At 38.7% G+C, this 23,806-nt stretch overlaps 1 protein-coding gene across 4 annotated transcripts in view; it reads right to left on the reverse strand.

Annotated features, from left to right (window-relative positions):
- Positions 1-23,806, reverse strand: part of BICRAL (BICRA like chromatin remodeling complex associated protein) — a 48,458-nt gene that overhangs the window by 17,307 nt on the left and 7,345 nt on the right. Inside the window, exons 1-6 of one of the 4 annotated variants that reach the window (XM_009668932.2) lie at positions 20,999-21,297; positions 13,142-13,175; positions 9,401-9,526; positions 3,757-3,805; positions 888-936; positions 737-805 (exon numbers count right to left, since the gene is read on the reverse strand). In XM_009668932.2, coding sequence (XP_009667227.2) covers positions 737-805; positions 888-936; positions 3,757-3,800 — 162 coding nt within the window. In that variant the 5' untranslated portion in view covers positions 3,801-3,805; positions 9,401-9,526; positions 13,142-13,175; positions 20,999-21,297. Of the gene's footprint in view, positions 1-736; positions 806-887; positions 937-3,756; positions 3,806-9,400; positions 9,527-13,141; positions 13,176-20,998; positions 21,299-23,806 lie in introns of those variants that run through there. The other 3 variants (XM_009668929.2, XM_009668930.2, XM_068939714.1) reach the window with 3 other exon arrangements.

The following is a 23,806-nucleotide window of genomic DNA, read 5'->3' on the forward strand; positions in this document are numbered from 1 at the left end:
TGTCTAGCTGAGTCTTGAAAACCTCCAAGGATGGAGGTTCCACAGCCTGCTTGGGTGATTTGGCCCACTGCTGCAATAGTCTCTTAGCGAAGAAAAAATAATGACGACTACTTAGAGCGGCTAATAAATTTTAAGTGACTTTTTAAAACCTTCCTTAAGGGTAAAAAGTTACATACACAATTAATTCACAGCCTAGTGTGAATCAGGAAATAGTCAAGAGAAAATCCCTAATACTGGAGTTACAGGAAGAAAACATCCCAAGCTAGCTTTTCAGCCTAAAGAACAAAAAATAACATTAATTCATTTTTAAAAATGATTGCTATCTGAGATTCTACTTAGGAATAAAAAACAAAAATAAAACAAAAATATATATTTCGCATAGGAAATGTATGAATGACTATGACTTTATGATTCTGAGCACTACTACATCTGTGAACACTAAAATGACAGGTCCAGTTCACTGGGCAGAGTTACACTAGAGAACGTTTACACTGCTCAGCAAGCTGTTTTTGCATACTCAAGAAAAATGGCCCAAGTGCGCCACCAATTTTTTAACACCCCCCTGAAAACCCAGCGCTTGAAATGAACAGCATGAGGTAGTTCTACATTAGCATTCAGAATTTTCATACCAAAGAAGTCAAAGCCCACACCTACTTCGGTCTTATAAAAAGCAAATACAACCGTAACAGAGGCATGCCATCCCAATAAAAATATAATTTCTCTCCTGACTACTTACATTGGAGTTGGCGAAAATTGAATTTGAGTTGGCTACAGAATATTCTGCATTAGTCAAGTCTTCATTGCTCTGGTAAAACATAAAAATCATGTTCAAAAATAAGGTACTCAATAAAGTTTATGCATGTCTAATACACAGGAATGCTACTTACAGATTTACTACTAGGTCCATGAAGAAAATAATTCAGTGCCTGTGGGTCCCTTAAAAAGAAAAAAAAAAAATTGCTTTTAAGGAGCTCTTTCCGCTAATAAGGCTAATTTAACTGAGCCCAGTATTCTACTCACACAAATCAGGTCTGCCTCACTGACTCTAATGCAAAGCTGAACATTTACATCATCTGAGGATCTGCGTTTCTTTACCACCACAATTCTTAAACGTTTATCACACTGTCACTGGGCCAAAGCAGTTCAAATAATAAACTATGTTCATCACAAAATCCTAGTTACATTCAATTTTACTTCCTGTTATGAAGATATTTTCTCATATTTGCTTAAAATACATAGTATTTTACAACAGCACAAAGCACAAAACAAAAGGAAAATACTATCTTCAAATAATATGAAAACTAAAATTGGGAACCATCTCTTCTACTGCGATCAGCTATAATGTCTACGTGTTTAGTTAGCATCTCAGTCAATTACGACACTTACAGATCTTTAACATATCTTCTGCCATCCTGATCACAAAAACTAATGTTCACAAGAGTAACAGTCCCTTCACTTGGGCAGAAAAAGCTACACCTTTTCCAAGTGAAATCAGCTGTACATATATATATGATTAAATATTATGAAATACTATTTCAGTGCATTTCATTAACTATCACAGAATAAAAACCGGGATAAAAATGTGATCTGAAAGAATAAGTATTCAACATTCCAATAAATTAAACACACGTTAATATAACCACACATACAGACCCATTAAAATATATTCAAAAGTTACGTTACATGGATTATTTTAATACAGCAATGACATGGCATTTCCAAACATGCTCATTAGCAGGAAGAGCAAAATGACACAGTTTTCTGATTTTAAAATATCTTTATTGGTCAAAAAGTAATAATAAAATATGCTTGAGAAGCAGGAGCTTCCCATGTAAAAATATTAATTCCAAACATCTCTTCTTCATTCTTGACCATCCTACAAAATAAAGAGGGAGCAAATTAAAGATCTTTCGGGTTTATAACTAGTCTTCTAAAAGCCCAAACACACCTCTATGCCTCTTCTGTTTGTTTCATATTAAAAAAAAGAAGAATTCACAGGTCTACTGAAGACATGCCAAACAGACACAGAGTCCCTTGGCAGGAACTCTACAGTAGAATTTGGCTTACGATGTGAAAGCCGTTACATAGATTTTCAAATGCAAGTGTTATTTTCATAGCAGAATAGACTAAATTTCAAGAATTAAGGAGAAAGATTTCAAGATCACAAACACAGCTCTATCATGCTTTTGACTTTTACTGATACATAATCAAGCCGTTTTATACGTCCATCAGCTTTAAATAATGAAAAATGCAATTAAAAATGACAAACACTTTATCACCTTACATGCTGTCTTTAGTAACTAGGGAATTTTAGAAGGCACTTACCAAAATCAAAGATCTGATGGAAAGAACGGTCTTCCATTCTTCTAGATGCTTTAGACAGTAATTCCTGCAAGCAGCAGGAAGGGGACATAATTTTTTCACACAAATGCTCAGCTAGATAGCAATTCTTTTCTGGATCACCTGTGAACTTGTACCAGGATCCTCACAATTAAGTGCTCCATCATGAGCATGAATTGTCCCATGCAGTCAGTTATTACTGTTTTGTTCCAAGCAAGATGTAAGTATTCTCCTTTTCAGACTACACTCAGTAATCTTACACAGTACACTACACAGACCATAAGACTGGAAGACATGACTGGCAACACTTTTGTTACATCAAACACATGGCAAATACAAAACACAGCACTGTATTTTGAGCTGGTATATTGGTTTCTTCTGAAGTCAAAGCTCTCACTAGTTTTGCTGGAAGCTCTGTGTGCATAAGAAATACAAAACATCATTTACTACATTTAAGATAGTAAGTAACTGCTGTATGAAGTGGAGAAGATATTTCAGTAGCTGCTATGTGACTGATGCCATATTGATTTCTGTCAGTCTGAATGAAGTACTGTATCTGGGAGGTTCAATTTCTTCTTATGCTTTAAATGCATTACAGCAGATCATCTGTCCTTGAATACTTGACAGGAACGTTAGCCAAAGGGAAGTAACTTTGCCACATACGAAATCCAAAAAATTCTTGCTTATGCTGCAGCTTACCTAATTATTGTTTAGTGAGATTCTCATATGGAATATATTATAAGCTACAAGCAAACGTGTTACGGAAACAACGCAAACAAATAGGACTTAAGCTTCTTCCACTGCATTTAAAAGCCCCTATTTTATTTAAAGTAAGCATCTTTGAGCAAAACACTGAGGAATACTTGCTTGTTGCTAATACTTAACAATAACAGACAGCAATTCTAGTCTTGTAACATTTTTATGCAAGTGTGTATTATTAATAGACGTTAACCATTTTTCAATTGAGAAACAAATTATCATTTAATTTTGCCTTTAAAAGTACAAGCACAGTGGTTACGAAGTTTCTATCGCTTCTACTCCAAAAGCTGAGGTCTCCTATTTATCCAGAAAATAGTTCTTTTCAATGAACTTTTTAACAACACCCTTAGTAACATGCCTCCACACTGACCTGGTATTACCCCAGCTGAAAAGAGAATCCAACCTCCACACACAGTCATTCCTTACCCTCCCTTGAGCAGAATGCCAGCAAGCGGACTGCCAGTCAGCCGAAACTGGGGTAGAAATTTTTGTCATACATACATCTCCACATGAAGAAACTAAAGCATAACTACTCATTTCATTTGCACGACACCTAGTCGTGAGACAATACTGGGGGAAAAAATCGCCTTCTGGCAGATAATTTTGGAAGATGATTTTTCCTAACTTCTCTGAAAGAATTGCTTAAGGAAAACTTACCCGATAAGATCAAGGAGACAGGATTCATCATCGTCATCATCCATGACAACTAAAGCAAAAAGGGAGAGGACGGATATTTGATCCATATCAGACAGAAGATTGCTTGCAACAATAAAACAATTTTTAGAGTATCTCAATAATTTTTATTATTATTTATGGGAGTGGACAGGGGTTCACTATTGGCAAAGTTCTTAAATTAACATGCATTTTCTACTGAGATCCATACACATTCCGAATATTTATCTCGCAGCCAAATTCAACCATGTGTAATGATCTACGAAATTCCATTTGAGGTTCCACCCTGTAGTCATTTAGGTATTTAAAACTGGAGAAAGACAAATGGTTAACCAAACTGACTAAACAGAACTTTTACAACCGAAAAAGAAGTGAAAAATCAACAGTGAATGCTATCTCAAGACTCTCATTAAAATGCCTCTGTGGGGATTTATGTTTAGTGAGGGTTGACATGAACACTACAGAAACTACAACGTCTTCAGAATTATTGGCTTTATTACTGACCAGCCAAAAAGATATACAAATTTAGGTTAGTATCATGACTGCACCCTTACAGACAAGAAACAAAACTATACCCGATGTAAGCACTGCAAAGGACGCTATTATTCTAGCACAGGCTTCTTTAACTATTGCTAATCACTGATACACCCCCTTTCAAATTCTCAATAATATTCAGACAGGTATTACAGTAAATCTGTGATTAACGGTAAGACTCCTGAAAAGCCTTTAAAAAAAGGAGTGGGGAATTCATTTGCATTACTCAAACTGAATGTAAGCATCCATTCACTGGATGAAGAGCATTTTTAAACTCAATATTATAGCCATCTACTCTCCTATTCGCCGCTTACTCAGTTTGGTACTGGCTGTACAAAGTACGTTCATCACTTTTTCCTCTGACTGCTGTCTCCTCTAGGCTTCAGTTTGCACAGTCCTGGTTCTCCTGCTCACCGTTAAGTCTCAGAATTTCATCTGAGAGTTCTGTAACACTTTCTCCCTTTTTCCTGTCAGGAACTCTCAGGACCTCTTTGTGCTCCCTCATCTTCTCTGCAGAGATCCCTTCTAATCCCACCAGTTACATTAACAACCCATGCTAGCACTTCTTAAACCTATGTCTGCATACCCTGACTTCCACTTAAGTTATACAATCTCACCTGCACAACACCTTATAATCAAATCAAAATGATCTCTCCACATTCCATGCTTATTCTTTTTTCTCTGCTTTCCTAAAAAGGCTGCTACTATACTTACCACTCAAATTTATTAATACAGTTTTGGCTTTAACTCATTTCACTCCATCTCTTCTAATACCCCCTCTCTTACCAAGTTCTGTAACTCCTTGCAGAATATAAACTTTTACTCTCCTTGATCAGCTCCATATGAATCCCGCTTCAGGATCGCTCTCTTACTGATCTCTGTAATGATGATGATGATGATGATGATGAAGGGATCGGAGCAGATGAGGAGAGGCTAAGAGAGCTGGGAGAGCTGGGATTGTTTACCCTCAAGAAGAGAGGGCTGGGATCTTACCAATGTGTATAAATACCTGATGGGGGGCAGAGGGGTAAAGAAGATTAAGACAGACTCTCATCATCAGCGGTACCCAGTGAACGAACAAGAAGCAATGAGCACAAATTGAAATACAAGAAAATCAGTTTAAACATAAGAAAAAAATTTTTGCTGTGAGGGTGAGCAACGCTAGAACAGGTTGCCCAGAGAGGTTATGGAGTCTCCATCTCTGGAAATATTTGAAACCCAACTGTACCTGGTCCTGGGTAACCTCCTCTAGCTGACCCCACTCTGGGGAGGAGTAAATAAAAAAAAAATCTCCAAAGATTCCTTCCAGCCTCAACCGTTCTGTGATTCTATGTGATTCTGTCATCTTTCATGCCTTTTTTCTAGAACTCATCAATTCTTACACTGGTTTATCCTTTAGACTAGCAGAGAGTACCCTGTCCTCTATACTGCACAGCATCATTCAGGTTTTTTCTTCAATTCTCTTCACTGTAGCTTACAGAGAGGGTGAAGCAAGACCAGAGGATACATCACTATAAGGAACCCTCACTACTACCTCTCTGGGAGAACAGCAAGAACGGGAAAATAAATCATGGCTACAGAGGACTACTTCCAACGTTAGACTAAATCGGCATTCATGATGTGATTCTGCATTGTGAGAAAAATAATTTCTCTCTTGATTCAGTAGTTCATCTGCTCACTGTTGTGTACAGCTACCAGCATGAATACTGGTCTTGCAATTTAAGTAAATTGCAATATGACATTTTAGGATGTCGTTAAATTCCAATGTAAACATGCATTAGTAAGAACAAATTATTAAGCGACTTGCATTCTGTTTTAACCGCATTGTTAGCACTACTTACAGAAAGCTGTTATTTCCTTTAACAGAAAAGCAGTATATCCATCTCAAGAAGAGGTTTCAAAGACATTCAGCTATCAAAAAAAAAGAAACCCCCAAAAAAACAAATTCTACTGAAGGTCAACAGGATCTGTATTTTCATACGGCAAGCCTACTTTTGAAAATCCCATCCTATGCTATTATGGCAAAACTGACATTGCTATTTGGGGAAAATAAAATAAAAAAAAAAAAAGGCAGTAAAATGTCTTTACTTTACCCAAAGAAATATTCTCTGTGACTATACACCACAGAACGAATGCTATGGAAAAGTCCAAGTGACCACAGAATTTTGCTCAATTAGAATGCCTCTGGCTGTTAAAACTACTAAGGTACATCACTGAATTTGGTAAGTTTCTCAAACTCTTAAAAATCTGCAAATTATGATCAGAAGAAAAGAATAAGCCACATAAAAATGCCAAGGAGATAAAATCCTAATGGCAATACATATTCTTCACTACACAGTCCTTCAGCCAACATCTAGTTGGCTTGATTAGAAAAAATAACGTTTTGATACCTTTTACTCATTCCACAAGTATTTCATACGAAAAATCCTACCCAACATACCGTAGCATCCTACTGCTGTACCACAGACAAAATAAAATGAAGAAAATGCATTTTTGGGAAATGCCAAGAATCACAATCAAGCCCTCCAGAACAGTAATGTTCCTAACAAACAAGAAAATAAAACCGCCTGACAGTTCCCATCTCTTACAGTCTTTTCAGTAGAGTTACTAAGACAAAGTATCTTTATACGATTTTGCACCAGCAGGTGAAATACTGCCTAAGTGTCTCCTCCTAAAACCAGGACCCTATGCTTTACCCTCTTTAATATGTCATTAAAGACTGTTAGCTTTTGTGCTTGTCCTTAATGGAGAAAATCTCTGGGCAGGTGGAATATCCCTCAGAAATACAAACACAGAGGCTTCGTAAGGTGCGTATAGCAAAGGAGCTACAGCATTGTACAAAACTTAACTCTTAAATGTTTTCTGTTCATAAAAAGGTAAACTATCAGTTGTTACCAGGAAGAAATAGATCGTGTAACAACTGACTTTTCCCCAAACAGTATATTCATCTGGGTTTCTTAATGTGACTATGGTGTGGGGTCCATGATTTCACAGTTCCACAGAGAAAAAAAATCCAGAAAAAAAAAAATTAACAATTCTGAAGACAATAGCCGCACAACCAGATGAAAAATGTCAATGCAAGCTATCTGATTTAGGAACTCACATTTTTCCTTGCGCTTTAACAAAATTCTGTACGCATATGAAAAAAGTAATACGCCAAAGGTAATACATTTTTTAATTCTAGTTTATCAAAGGGTTAATCTGTAGAAAGCTACTAGCAAAAAATTGTGTATAGCTGATCAACACAACATCACAGAGCCAAGAACACTCGTACTGGATACATATCTCTTGCTATGTTCAGAAGTTGTTCTGGTCAGCATCCACAGTCTAAGGGGCTATGTACTCCCACACACTGAAATGTGAAAATGAAGCTACAGAAGATTCCTATTACCACCATCTCAAAATCCCCAAATAATAGCTACACAACTTTATACTAACCCAATGCTGTATTGCATTGCTTTTGTGAAATACCACAGGACCAATATGCAACGTAAACAGCACACATAGGGGTATGCGGTCTGTAAAAAGAATAATCAAGTTTACACCAAGCCACATAAACTCAATTCCTATTTAGATTAAATTCTATTCTCATTTCAGTGTGCATTCCCAAATTCTACATAACCCTGTAACTGTAGATTTAGATCTTTTTAACTGATACAGATTTTCAGTGGTGATTATTCTTCTATTAATTCAAAGACAACAACGGAAGAGGTACACAACCAGATTCAGTCAGCCCTTGTACACCCAAAAGCAACTACTAATTCAGTCTGTTTATAAAGAGGACAACTTCAGCAATGCATAACCTTGACTTTAAGATAAGCAGATATTCATTTAAAAGTACATTAATAAATGCAAGCCTACACTGTGTAATTTTCAGATCGTGTTTTCTGCAACACAAATTGTTGGCAACTTTTAACTTAGAAATGCTGACTTTTTAAACACAGAACTTCCAGGTCTGCTGCTTTTCTTGCCACAGACTATCCTTTTAGTTTTTACACACAAGTTACACAATATACTGGGCCAAATTCATTATTCATGTATGAATCATGTATAAACCGTATTATCCCAAGAGACTGTGAAATTAAAACTAGACACAATGAGTAGGAATTGGAAGATGAGGTTTATAACCTAGACTCTCACACATTGACTCACTCCCGGATTTTGATCCAAATCAAGGTCAAGTTTCAGATGGAAGCTACCATTACGGCTGTCAGGGAGCAGCACAGGCTGGCCTCTCCCTAAGGGACAGCGGGCCAGGAGCCAAGCAGGGTAACACAGCCCGGGCAAGGCAGGAATCTCACCAGCCAGGGCCCATCCCACCACCGCCAACTGAGGTGAGCAGGGCAGGCCTGGTGCAGGGAGCAAACAGGTTCATCCAAGGCTCTGGATCACCAAGCAAGCTCGTGGTGATGAGGCAGGTCAGAGGTGAAGCCAGGAGAGTCAATCCACAGGCCAGGGTCAATATCAGGGTCAGGTATGGTTGAGGGCAATCAGGGTCAGACATAGCCTAGTTGATCAGGAAGGTCCACAGCAACACAACAGGTCCAAGGGCAGGCCAGGAAGTCACACTGTGGGTGAGGGTCCAGAGTAGCGGGGTCCATGCGGCCAGGCTGGGGCACGGCTGTGCGGAAGCTGGAGACCAGCACCGTAACGATATCGCTGGGGCAGGCGCCAACAGCCCCTGGGCTGAGACGGGGGCATGGGCCTGGGCCGAGTCAAGAAGGACCTGGGGAGGCTGGTCTGGGCCAATGAGGCCTGCTAGTGCATTGAGGGCCTTGACAATGGCCCAAGCTAGAGTCAGTTGAGGGAAAATATCCATTTGCAAGAGCCACACAGCCCTGTGGAGAGCTGTTATAATACAGCCTAACAAATACCTAATTATCATCAACACTGTTCAGCAGTGTCTTTTTTAAACATATATAAAATTCCATTTAGCGTAACTAGGCCAAACTCAGCCCTGCTGGTATATCCAACTAACTCAAAGGAGTACTGCTCATTTCCAGCAGGACATCCTTACTTATTAATCACAATCCAGTACAGATAATCCCTGCAACTTCTTTATTATTAGCAAGGCCTCTATTATTTCATTTCATACCCTTCTTCCTGTTCTGGAGAAAAGCGTGAAAGCAGCATATACTTCAGCTTGGGTCACATGCACACGAGGAAATAACACTGCCTATCCCCTTCTGGGAAAGGAACAGATCCTCTTCACCACATGCTCCTGAACAGAACATAAGACAAGGCCTTAGGCAATAAAACTGACAATGGAACATGCAACTGGAAGGAAGAGAAGAAATGTACTGGTTCTGAAGTCAGCTGAACTCCAAATGTATTTGCAATTGAAAGCTTTTTTTTAAAGAATAATAATTTATCCATACATTGAGGGAATGGAAGACTGACTCAAGAAAACACAATAAACATTAGCACATTCTTAATTTTGAGGGAGGGCATTACATACACATTTAAACCATTTTTCTCAATCCCCATAATTTACTTTTCTCCTAGCCCCTTTCTAAACTGGCTGATACTGTACAATTACCATATACATTAAGGATATTAAATTTCTTGCTGTCATATTCTAAATGATCTGGGATTGATTCAGCACTGAATCGTCTTCATTTTACGCAAGAAGTGACAACTTTGAACTCAGGTTGTTTCTAAACATCTTAATTAGTGACACACTGATAATCTTTGGCTAAATTAACTTGCACAGAAACACTTTCCTTTAACGCAACATGTATTCATATACTTGCATTAAAACAATTTCAATGTGACTTCATATAGAAACAGTAGCATCAAAACATATTAACGTTTAACAACCAAATTACAGCCATCATTTCTAGAGCGGTCAGACGTGCAAGAACTTTCACAACTCCTCCTAGTCTCAGGGAAAAAAAAAACCCACAACGAACAAAAATAGGGAAAAATTTAAAAGATTGGAGGGAAAAAAAAACCACACCATTTCATCCGCTGAAACACGTATTTATTCTTGGCTTTACCACATTTATTCTTGGCTTTACCACAAAGCCTAATGTTACTGCTTTGATCCAGGAGCAGGACAAGCAAGCAGGAAGGAAGCCAGGGTCACTCCACGGTCAGCTCACCTGAGTCCCTTGCAGTATATAAAGCCAGTTTCATCATCTGATATTCTCTACGCACCCCTATTCCCAACACACCTATGCAGGCTAATGCTCTGAGGGACTGCCGATATCCAGCCTTAAGGCCTCTACTATCTTTTGAGCACTCTAACCCACTATAAAGCGCAAGCCAACAAAAAGAGGAAAACAGCAGTCCTGCCCTTCTCTTTTCCAATTTCACTGAGTTAACTGTAGGCTTTTTACAGTAACCAGGAGGAGAAAATCAGACCTGATAAAAAAAAAAAAAACACTGATTGGTTTCCAATTTGGATTACTTCCTGATTTAGCTTGCCATAGGGTTACAAGAATGGTTGCTCCGGCATAAGAGAAGGGATAGGAGTGAGCGGTCTGAGTAATTTAGAGGGGAAGAGATCAGCATTTCAGTCCACCTAAAGCAACTGCTCAACTGCAGCCTCACATGTACAGTTAATACAGCCACCATTCTCACTTTAGCTAGAGCATACCCCAGGAGGTTGATGGAAGCGATTATTCTCCTCTATTCAGCAATTGGCAGGTCCATTCTGAAATACTGTGTCCAACTATAGTCCCCCCATTTTAAGAGAGATATAGACAGATGGGTGAGAGTCTAGCAGAGTGCCAATCAAATGGTTAAGAATCTGGAGCACACGACATTTGAAGAAGCCTGACGAAACTGTTTCGTTAATCTGGAAAACAGAAGGCTAAGACGACCAGCTGCAGGCTTCCACTAGTTAAAGGGGGGTGCTAAGACAAGCAGAGCCAGGCCAGACTCTTCTCAGCAGTACATAGCAGAAGGGCAAGAGGCAACAGTCACAAGTTGCAACACAGGAAATTTCATTGGATATAAGGAAAAAAATTGGATGTAAGAAAAAAGGTTCACAAACATGAATGCTTAAGCATTAATGCTGTAGAATCTATAGAAATTTGCAAAAATCAAATAGCACTGTGCAACCTTATCCAGTTCTGAAATTTGCCCTCCTTACTGCAAGGCATAGGACTACCTAACATATAGTGAGTGGTCCTGTATAGCTAAATTATTACGTAACGCTGTGTACAAAGGGAAATATTGCCATTTTATGATGAAAGCAACTGCTTCCACCACTGTGCTACGCAAACCAGAGTATCATGTAACACATGCAGGGTCTATATAACCTGCAGAGTCATTAAAATTGGATTTGTCCTGAAATAGTCAAACCATTTACACACATTTCATATATGTATACATTATGTATATAATTTCAAAACCGAAACAATGACTACGTTTGTCAAAAAAGAAAAAAAAAATACACACAGTCATAAAGAAACTTGAACCCTAAGGAAGTTTAAACACTTACAAGTGACTATTTGCAAGACCCAGCTTATATGTTGTTGGGCGTAAGGAATACCTTCCTCAGAAACTGATGCCAGCTATGTTGATAGCTTTCACTATTATACTAGACATTTAGTCAAAACTACTGTAAATACCAAATTTCAAATTCACTCAAATTATATTCAGATACGTCACAACAGAATTTGTTTTCACTGAAGTCATTCATAACTTTATGCACAATTTCACACACAAAGCAGCAAAATATTATTTTTCAATTTTTTGAAAGCCTAGGATAGTGGCTACTTTAGATAAGCAACGTTTAGAGCAATAACTCCTAGTAGTTCGACATAACTGATATCCAAATTTGGTAATCCAAAAGGAAATACATTATCTGTAAAACCTCTGTAAAAATCTACCAACTTAGGAATTCAACGCAGCTACATAGTATCAGTTCCTGACTGGCCACATGCTGGTCCACGACTTCTCAGCATGAAAAGTGACCACTGGAAATCTATGTTTTAAAATAAGGAGATGATTGTTGTCAGGACTGCTTTTTAGTGGGAGATGATCCAACGATACACCGTAACATACTTAGTACCTAAGCAAACGCTCCTTAAGTTACAATATGCTGCCTAAATCTCACCAGCTTCAGTAAGACTTTGTCCAGCCAGAGAAACTCTAAAGAAAGCTTTACTGGGATTTATAATATAATCAAAACATCAAATCATCTGAACCATTCTGCGGTTTTACACCATTTGCCAGAATTTTACTCTACAGTACCAACATTAATAGTAATTCCACTACGGAAAATCCTCAGAAATAAACTGTCACTGTAACAACATTAACCGTCACTTACAAAAATAGAAGAAATCAGAATTACTGTAATATTCACCATAGAGAATAGTACCGCAGTGAACTAAATACTCATCAACTATTAGTATCGCTAATAGTATCACTACTGCAGTGATACTATTTCAACAAATGTATGCCATTTTTATCCCTCAATTTGAATAGAGATAGAAGATTACTTTATTATAAAGAGGAAATATCACAAAACAGAGAACGCTCCTTAAATCACATCACAGAGGTACACTACGACATTAAAACTGATCCTGCACTGACTGCAGAGCCAGAACTCCCAGAGCTGAAATCCTGCCATCACACAAGTTCCCTACAAGACTTCCATTCATTTTAATAGTGCAAAAATTTATGCTCGGTGTGTTTCTTAACTAGGAAAAAAGTTATCATTTTACCACGTATTAGGTAACGCGTATCATCTAAGCAGCACTCATTTCAAATTGCTAATGTGTCCTAACTACTACCTTACCTACAACATGGATTTTATCATGTCAGTTATCACTTCAGGTTCCTAATGAACAAGAAAGCCTGAGATTAATTGAAGGGAACTTACCTGTGCAAGGACTGCAGAATCTTGCTTCTATTCTCTGCAATACAGGAGTGTAAAAAAGAAGTGTAAATTCAAACCCTTATTAGTGTATATTTTGTTTTTAAATTTCAAGTTCATACTGCTAATGAACAAGCTAAGATCTGGCCAACAGGGTAGTACCAGATTCCTGTAACTAACCAAGCACGTGTTTTATGACCAGCTTAGAGTTGCTCACCACATCCACACATTTTATCGTCAAGAACTAAGTTTTACAAAAACGGAATGCAAAGATTTTTAAGACATATTTATTAGTATAAATGATTGCATGCAGCAGAATAATGACACAAAAGTCAAGAGAGAAGAGGTACATATTGCAGAATTTGACTGGAAATGAAAATGCCTGTCTCAGATTTTATTCGGGTAAAAAATATAGACAACAGTTATCAAAAAGCTCTCATTTTAGGACAGTAAGAATGAGACAGCAGTATTAGTTTTTAAGACGTACTTTGTAAAGCAAAGGGCTCAAATTTTCACTTGTAAATCACACTGGGCTTATACTCTAGCAACGTGCTTCTTACATATATTTTCTCTTCCAGAGTAAGCAATAAAAAAACAACTATTGTATAGTTTCTAATTCTATCAGGAATTGTACTCAAAAAAAAAAAAAAAGCTAACGGTAATAAATTTGGGATTCTGAATCAGGAACACAGAACTTAATTTGTGTGAACTTTCTCTATATATGAAAATGCAATTCCAACCTTAGATTCTAAATTTGAGCAGTATTTTTAAGATGAACTTACAATGTCTGAAATCAACTATGGAATTCTCAATTTAAGCACCAGTAGTCTCAACGACTTTCTGCATGCAATAGGTACAAGAAGAAATTTGTAATTTAAATACTTAGAAGAATTATGCAGAACCTCTCGTTACGAAAAAACGTTTCAAAAAGGAAAAAAACGAAACAGAGAGAGAGATGGGAACTACTCAGGAATTAGATAAAGAGCTACAATCATTTAGTAAACACACAAGCGCTACAACAGTATACATCTCAATGGATTCTGAGACTTGGCGGGAGACAGGCACCTAAGACGACAGGGTTCTTATACAATTTTTACGTGCCAGCTCCACGTACAGAAGGGCAAATAAAAATTACACACTAAAGCACAGACAACCTACAATGGACTGTTCATCCATTCCTTAAATTTGACTGCCCACTAATATAGCGCAGAAAAATGATTCTTTATTTAAACCGCGTTTGGCAAAAGCATTCCTAATTTATCAAGCTTCCAAAAACTACACAGTCATATATTAAGAAAAAAAAGGAAACACACACTTCAATTGTTAGTAGCGTCTGTGCTAGTGAAAGTCTAACCACAGACAAGCACACTGAGATCTGTGAACTCCCAGGGCAGCTGTCTGCAAACTGGTTTCCCGCCACACACTTTATATACTAAGAACTGAATTTTTAATTTGTTCGATACAATTTTCCTGACTGAACACAGAGCTCCTCGTGGCTACATCACAATTTTGACAAGACTTTCATCTAAAAACAGGTTCTTGAAATCACACAGAAAATCCAGAATAACTCAGCCTGGAGGTCAGGATGCTTACCTACCCCGTGGAATTCACCAGGTTCAACACTCGGCTGGCTCAGCCCACCTCCCAGATGGTGACTACCCTTTATGAGCATGCTACTGCCTATTCTGGGCCCTGTCTTTAAGCTGGTCCACCTCATACCTAACTCTTGGGGAATCCCAGTACTCACAGAGCATTTTGAAAGGAAAAGGAGGAAGGGTAATCTCAGAAAAGTTGGTTACAACAGAAATGTTCTCCTGCCCAAAGCCAGTTAGATGTTCTTAAGTACTTCTAGGAACAACTACATGCAATAACACAAGCTATTAGAGGATGTTATTTGCGCAATACAGTAGTTTAAGTAACGTCCTGAATGAGTTCTTCAGATGCTTTTACCTGATGTCTAGTATGGAATACCTGCATGTCATACTTTTCATTCCATGCATATCATTTTCAAAGATTCTGAAAAGAGAAAATATATACGCAGTCCCAGAACGCAACTTCCTTATGAACTGATCACTCCTCCATTAATTTGGAAACCAATGCCCAGTTAATACCTTTTTAACACCACTCCAGTCAATACTAGTTTAAAAAACCCACAAGGCTGGTATCTTGCCACAGGCATGATAGCCAGAAGCGACTAACACTTCATTTCTGTCAATAACTAAAGCAGAACAGAGGTTTCTACTCCTTTTAGTTATCACGTTCACAGGAAATCAATTAAAATTTGAATATGATGAATAGACAGATGGTATCTCATTCAGCAGCGCAGTCCATACCACTGCTCCAAAAATAAAAATCCTGCACGTTGCCAATCTTGTCCTTGTCGAAGCCAATGCCTTGCTGAAGCCAATGGGGATTTTGCCACCTAGTGCAGTGGGACTGAGATTTTTCTCTAGTCAACATGTCTCTCAATAAATTCAGCCTTCAACACCAGATCGAATTTCCACATTCGGATCAAGTCCACAACAAAATCAATGCAAGTTCCCCCAAAACAAGGTACAAGATCAATCCTTAAAAAAATAATCAGTCTCTTGCAGTTAAATTAAAACTTTCTTCCCGGACTTTCCCCCACCTTCTTCTTCCCCATCCTTTCTTCATACCTTCCATAAAAGGAAGGCTACAGAGACTTGCCCACTTTCTTTCTTTCTTTTTTGGTAAACACTCCCTTACTCAAACTAACATCCAAAATAGGTCTAGAGGATTTTAAAACTACTATAAGAAGTTACAGGAATGAAAGGCTCACATTGTCAGTTGGTACTAATTAATCTTGTTAACTCTTATTTTGTCTGCAAACTCAGTGATTCTCAATTAAAACAAAAATAACACACACAGAGCAAATGCGTTTTCCGCAACGAAAACAGGCTCATCGATGTCAGAAAATAAAGATACACATATTCATTTAACTATGCTATCCTTCTGAAAATGTACCAGCAAAGGCTGCAGTGTTCATACAGTTATGGTAATACTACAAGAGCTTTACTGATATTGTTTATCACAGCTTTCAACCTAGAACAGCTGTAGTCCAGAAAGAATGTTATTCCACTACCTATATTCTGCTCCTTTACCTCTACTGGAAGAGGGCAAAACTCCTTGTTTCTGCAGACCATCCCCCATGTCTATACTGAAAACCTTTCATGCAGAGATGCAGTTTCTTCCAGCAGAAGAACTGCTAGAATTAAGTACGGCAACTCTCAGAACAGAATGAGCTGCATTATCAAGAAGGTTCTTAAGCCTGGATTCTATCTACCACGTTAGGGGCCCTTCTTTCATGGTGCCACTGCTAATCTTTCTGCCATTCTTTCATGGTCCCACCAACCATTAGACTTATCTCAAGCCTAACGTAGCATGAAAAGGCATGATCATTGACCATTAGAGCTGCATTATAAAATATAACCAGAGTCATGTGGATACAACTTTCTTTCCTGGAACTGAGATGAAAATATACCAGCAAAGTTCTGAAAAAACACCTACAGTACAACGCTCAAGTAGCATACCAGCACGTCCATATTGACAAAGCTCTTCAACTCTAGACTAAGGACTAATCTATGTTTCCAAGTTTTATGGATACAGAAAGTGCCCTTGGAGAAAATGCAGCTTATACTAGACTAGGACTGTTTTTTACCACCTCAGTACAATTAAACTATACAGATGAACTCTACTGAAAAAGAGCACTTGGGAGGGAGGGGGCAGAAAACTGCCATCTATGTGATGGTAATTAATTATTAAGATGCAGCAAAACTGTTTTTGTCAAGCGTGCGGTAACTCTGTAGCACTAACCGGCTTTAAGGCCACACATATACTGAAAGCACTATCAAATCAATAATACACGTATATTACACTAGCCAAGTGCTCATAGCATGAACGCAGCAGAAGACATTTAATATATTTTAGTATCATCCCAGTGAATAAACTGATGTGTACCCAATAAAGCACAACTAGGGCAGCTATCAACATGGTGAGCTTCTGCACTTCTGAATCAACAAAAACAAGCTAAGAGAAACACAGAGTACTACTTTCAAAAATGTAAGAAGAAGAAAAAAAGCTTTTAAGCTCAGACCCGGCCAAAGAAAGGAGTGCATCTAAAAAGAATAAAATTAGTATATTTAAATTCTACCCTTCAAACACCTGAACTCAAAGGAAAATGTATTTTGCTTCAATAAGTGCAGATCAGGGCAAAGAGTATGTCTCTCTGGTCATTTATTCATTATTTTTATGAATTAATGAAAGAATCCACAAGGAATCTGCCAGCCATCAGCGGATATTAGCAAAATTTTATTGTATGAACACACACAAACGTTAAAATAAAAACACTCATACGCTGCAATCCAAGACTACTGTTAGCAATCATACAAAATAATAGCTTCAAGGAAGGGCAAATGTCATGTATTAAGAAGTTTTCTGAAATATGTGAACACTATACTCCACACTTGATAGACTTTTAAATAACCGGTAAGAGTTTCTGTCATGTGCATCAGTCGATTAAAAAAACTAAAACATTAACAATGTTGCCCTCAAGGAAGACTTTAGAAAAGTTTATATTCAGAGATTCTTTTTCAGAATACATCAAGTAATAAAAATGTTTATTTCACTAGAAACGTACTTTAAAACTTTTCAACATCAACAGGCAAAGAACTTAAAAGGCCTTAAAAGTAATCCTAAAATAATAAAACCTGCCACTTTCTGCAGGAACAAGCAAGAGGCATGGGGAGGCCCTCCAATGATGCGTCAAAAAGCATAAAACGAGAATTAAACAAGCATCCACACTCCTTAGTAGGCTCAGCATGAGTTGGTTTGGCAGCACACTTGCTGTTCCTCAATTCAGACGTTGTTGGTATTGAACTCGAGCATCAAGAGCACAGGTCAGATTATACAGAAATGGTCAAAAAACTGAGGGGTCTTGATCCAAAAAAAATACAAGATAATTTTCAGTGCCCTCCCTAAAACACACACAGCACCAAAACAAAACCTAAAAGACCTATTAAAATGGAGCCACCAAGCTTAACCCATTTGGAAAGAAAATCACTTCACGTGGAAGGTAAAGGAGCAATAAGAACTCACCCACAAAAACCTATCAGCCTAACCAAAAAAAAAAAAAAAGTCTACTAGGAAAGTAACAGCAATAGGACTAATTTGCTCACTTACCAAAAAGTTTTTCACCCTTGAACTCTGCAAAGATGTTTAAGGGAATTAAATTTAATACTCTGATGATAATTACTTTACTGTATGTGTCATATTAAAGGACTTTTTAAAAAGATAGGTTTCTTCTTCACTGATACGTCATCATTTTTGCTCATCAGATCCCTGGAAGAGCATGTTCTTTCATACCTACTTTTTCCCTTCTTCAATTATGGATGCGTCTCATGGCAAGAAAATCTAGAGGTGTATATAAACAAGATGTAAATTCATCTTTACAGTTTTAAAAACTAGGGGCCCAGGCCACTCAGGCCTCTAGAACAAACTGAGTTTAATAGCTAAGTAAGTTTAATAGCTTCCAGGATCGCGACCCAGGGTACTCAAGGGATGCGACAAGTCTGAAAAGGAACAGATTCAACGTGAAAGATTTAATGGGGCCGCTTCCTGAAATAGCCTTCGCCCGAAGGAATCTACCCTCCTTTTTTGCTCCCCTGGACAGAAAAAAGAATCGTCTCTCCGCGAAACACACGGGGAAAAAAAAAATCTCTTACATCGGTTTCCTAAAGAAAAATATGTAACTCGAGAGTTTGGGGACAGGATTTCTCGGACACACCGAGGGAGAAGAAATGGCTCGTGAGAGGCGCGGCGGCAACGCCCCACTCGGCGCACTGACAGCAGCAAGGACCTTAAAATGGCGCCCGTGGGGGAGGAGAGTCACAGTGAAACTGCGCAACAAACGCTGGCAGGAAGCCAGACAGCGCCATCTTCCCTGCTCTCTCCCACTCCCGCACGCAGCCGAACCTGCACGGCAAAACGCTCGCAGCCCAGCCCGGACGCAGCCGGAGCGACTGCTGGAAGACCTCTCCTCTCTCCTTTCAAATCCTTTTTTTTTAAGTCTAACATTATTAAATCCCGAAAAGACGAGAAAAATCGGGGTGGTGGGAACGGTGAAGCAAGGAAAGGCCTCAAGATCTCATTCTTTCCCTCCCCCAGTGGTGCTTTAATAACAGTTTTAAGTAAATACAAATGTGTCCTCTAGAAGTCGTTTAATTTTGTTCGGTTTTTAACACAGCGATCTGCCTTTCTTCTGCCATAATCCGCAGTTCTTAAGTGAATTTTACAAATAATGTCGAAAGCAAATTAAACACTGAAACACCCCCCATAACCCAGGAAAAGTGAACAAAGTACTTAAGCAAATCCCCTAGACAACCCACCAACTATTGTTTTTAGCCACAAGTAAAAACGGTATTTATAAAACATTGCTTTGAAAATGGAAAATAATCCGATAGCACAAAGAAGCAGATTCACACCCGGCTCTAAAGGAAAACCAAACGGATTACTCTAGAAATAGTCCGTTTATTGTTTTGCTCTACATAGAAGCATTACAATTAAATATTCTCTCTCCGAAAAGGGAAAAAAAAAAAATCGAAAAACTTGGTTCTGAAGAGGAGAAAAAAGCGCATTAGCCCAAACCTACCGCCCAAGAATTTCGCGCACACACAAAAAAGAGCACCGCTTCCATTCCTTGTTTAAAAGCGTGAAGCACAGGGCAATTCAGAGGAAATTGCAAATAAAGCACCAAACAAATCAAATCAAATCGAGTGGCGACACTGAAAACGAGGAAACGAGTGAAAAATAAATCCCCAGCAGGCACAAATCTGAGACACAAGCTCAAAGAAATGACAAGATTAGGGTGGTGGGAAGTGGAGGGGGGAAAGGAAAAAATTAAGCCAGGAGTGAAAAAGAAAAAAAGAAAAGAAAAATCCTTCCCAGCTCCACAGCCAGGAGAGAGACGAAGTGTCTCCATTTTCCTGAGGAGGAGGAAGAAAGAGTGTTTCACAGACCACAGAGCTTTAGAGAAAAGCAAAGAAACGAGGGGGAAAAAAAAAGAGGGAGGAGATTTGAAAAGATTATTTTTCTTTCTCCCTCACACACTCTCTCTATCCCCCTCTCTCCGTCTCACTCTCTCTCTCACACTCACACATACACACACACACTCTCTCTCCCTCCTCTCCTCTTTCCATCCCTCTCTTGATGGCCATCAAGGGGGCGGAAAATAAAAAAAAAAAAAAGACAACAACAACAACTAATTTTAAACCGGCTCAATCAATGAGTCATTAAAAGAGATTTTTCTTCCCTCCTCTCCTGAATTTGCATGGCATCAGCAAGAAAAAAAAAACCCACCCCAAACCTCTCCCCTCTCTGCAGCTATCAGCCTGGACCTGAAACCTTATCTCTCTCTTCTTCCCCCCCCCCCGCCTTTATTTTAAGAAACAACTTTTTTTTTAAGTGCCCTCAGCAGCCACCACCACTAGTCTCGCTGAAAAAAGAAATATATAGTTCATTTCCATGTGAATCCACATCTGCCCAAACAACAGCCACCCACAAAACATCCCTCTTCTTCCTCCTTGTCTCCCCTCTCGCTCGCTCACTCTCTAGATATATATTTATATACATAGCCCCAGAGCCAATAGCTCTCTGGGCTGAAACCTAATATCCTGGTTTTGGCAACTCCTGGTTGTTAATTTGCTCCTCTTTCTTTTCTGTCTGTCTGGAGATAGATTTCCCCCCTCTCTTTTCCCTCCCCGAAGGAAGGGAGGAAGGAGGTTGTGTGTTTTTTTTTTCCTTGAAATTTTTATCACAAAATTATAATACACTCAAAGGGAAACTCACCGTCATGAAAAAGCAGTGCCTTGTCAACGGGGTTTCTTCGCCATCACATCAGGGGCTGGCAGTGTAAGAGAGAGAGAGGGAGAGCGAGAGAGCGAGAAAGGGAGGGGGGAAGAGAGAGAGCGAGAGAGGGGGAAAGAGAAGAGAGCGAGAGAGGAGAGCAGGGAGCGGAGCCGGAGCCGCAGCTCCGCGGAGAGGCAGCGCGCCGGCGAGGCACACAGGCACGCAGCCGCCGCGCTGACATTGCGAGCTCCGGGCTCCGAGCTCCGGCTCGCTCTTCGCTTTTCATTTTTGAAAGTCAGTCCCTTTAAAAAGTTTAGGCTGGTTTTTTTTTTGGTGGTGGCGAGTTTTTTTGGGTTTTTGGGTTTTTTTTTTTTTTTTTAAGAAACCTCTAGACCTGGCCATCTATACGTGCCTGATCTGTTTACTTTCGGTTAAAAGTGGGGGTCCCTTTTGGGTTAAAGGAAAGCAAAAAACACTTTGGTATTTTTCACTAAAACCATTTTTTAACAGACCTTGGTTAACTTCCTTCATTCTGAAGTTGTAAAGCACTGGACAGTCGGGGCGGGGGCTCTCCAGAGATATATATAATGAAAGGTCACCCTGCAAAAGATGAGGTTTCACCCTCTTAGCGTGTATGTGACTTCAAACACATGTAAATACTGTCAGCTTTGGTTGAAATAAATGACATGTGAATTCCAGAGACAGCTGCATAAAAAAAGTTTTGGCTAACCTAGAAACGCTGGATTTGACTCAAAGCTTACAGCACCAAAAGTACACTGATAAAATTCTACAATTTATTTCACTTAAAAGCATTAATTTGTTAAAAGCTTTTTTATTTTACGAAGCTAATTCAACTTAAAATATTCACTATTCTGTATATGTTCAATATTCTGTATATTCTATATTCAATATTCTGTATTCTTCCACTAAAAATACAATTCATTTTTTTCAGCTCTTACAAGCCTAGTTTATTTAAAACAAAAACATTCTGACTGAAAACAAATTCTTCACATGAAGAGATATGTATGCTAATAATTTTAAAACAAGAAATCTAAAGACCCTTTTTATGCTAATAAATGTAATTCCCAAGGACTTACAGACAGGGGCCTTTTTTTTCTTAAAAAGTAATTTTATTAAAACTCCTTAGAGACAAGGATTTGAAGACTTTATTTAGCAACACATTCTTCTTTATTAGCTTTACATCTCAGAAAACACTTAGTTTTTAGTTTTTTAATTCAACGACGTGAAAATGCTTATGGGCAGTGTAATAAGTGGAACTTCTCCAGGAAACAGTTGGCCAGCTTTTTTTTTTTTTTATGTTTAATAAAAAATCAGTACACGTAAGCTTTATTTTCAATGAAAATCTGGTTATGCTATTTTTTAATTAATCGAACCATTTCATACTCAAATGTGGGTCACAAAGGTTAAGCCTGGCTCCAAGCTTGTGCTACAGCCTAGACTCACCTGCCATTTGTGTTTACATGCACAGCCATAGTAGAAAACTCAGGTGAAGTTTCAAATCACTCCCTGAACAGCACGGTCAAGCCCTAGCAAACAGACCTTAGCATAAGTCTAACAGATCCTTCATGCAGTCTAGACAAATTGAACATGAGCATGGCACAGCCTAGTCCATCAGCCATTATACGAACTTCACTTTTTATAAATCCAAGACGGACATGAAGAGCCAACAATACAGACCTGAAACCCTGCATGTCAAAGGGCTCAGCATCCTAATGGCTCTTAAAAACCCACACTTCTGAAACGAGCGTGAGCAAATCAGAAAGGCCAAACTCCAGGGTCCTTAACTCCTAACTGTTTCAGCAGCCAAACTCTGCCCTGAATTAGAGCCCACTCAGCATCACCGACTTTAGAGAATTTTGTTCAAGTAACAACTTCCGACCTGGAGAGACCCTCCCTACCTTCTTCCTTTTGGCTACCAGGAAGGAGCTGTGCTTTGGAGGGACACAGTTACGAGGCAGAATAGCTGATCAGTACATTCTCACCCTCGCAATCCTGCAGATACCACAAATAGGAAATAGGCAATACAAAGAAGGAACAGTAGGAAGACGACAAATGATTTTCAATTGATTCTCTCATCATAAAAAACAACAGAAAGCGTACATAGATTATCAAAGATTGTACCATAAGATTGTACCAAAGACTGTACACTTACTTTCCCTGAAGGATGTTTCAAAGCAGTGTTAGTAATAATCTTGATAAACAGGGACAGTACAAAACCGGAAGGACAGCTAATGTCTACACAGCAAGGCACCCTGAAACTACTAGATTTCTCAATCTAGATAAGGCAGTGAGTTTAAGGATGAAAACTCTTCACTCTGTCACAGAGTGAACAAAACCAAACCAGAACCCGCTATAACCCTCCACTCCCTCTGCAGAAACAAATTTGCATAGCGTTCTATATTTACTTCTGTTCAGAAACAAGTGTGGCTCAGGTAGAAACAGTTAATAACAAAATCAAGAGTTGGATGTGACTTGTTGGATGTGTCAGATTGCACTGAAGGATGCACTTAAAATTCATGCTATGTTTTACACTAAGAAGTTTGAGTTCTGTTTTCAACTGTAGTGTAATCACTTTCTGGTGAAGTACAGAATTTTCCAAACCACGTTTGGAAAGAATACCTGTTGCCTTCTGCAATTAAACATTCACGCTTTTTTAGGAGGATCACATGGTGTTTCTAAACTGAATATCATTGCCCAAGCGCTCTCCCTCTTCTCACTGCCTTACAACTTAGAAAAGACAACCTGATGTGCCAACGTTCTTCTACCCCAACACCACCTGCCCGGAGC

This window comes from Struthio camelus, chromosome 3 (genome assembly GCF_040807025.1).
Source record: "Struthio camelus isolate bStrCam1 chromosome 3, bStrCam1.hap1, whole genome shotgun sequence".
NCBI classification, from domain to species: domain Eukaryota; kingdom Metazoa; phylum Chordata; class Aves; order Struthioniformes; family Struthionidae; genus Struthio; species Struthio camelus.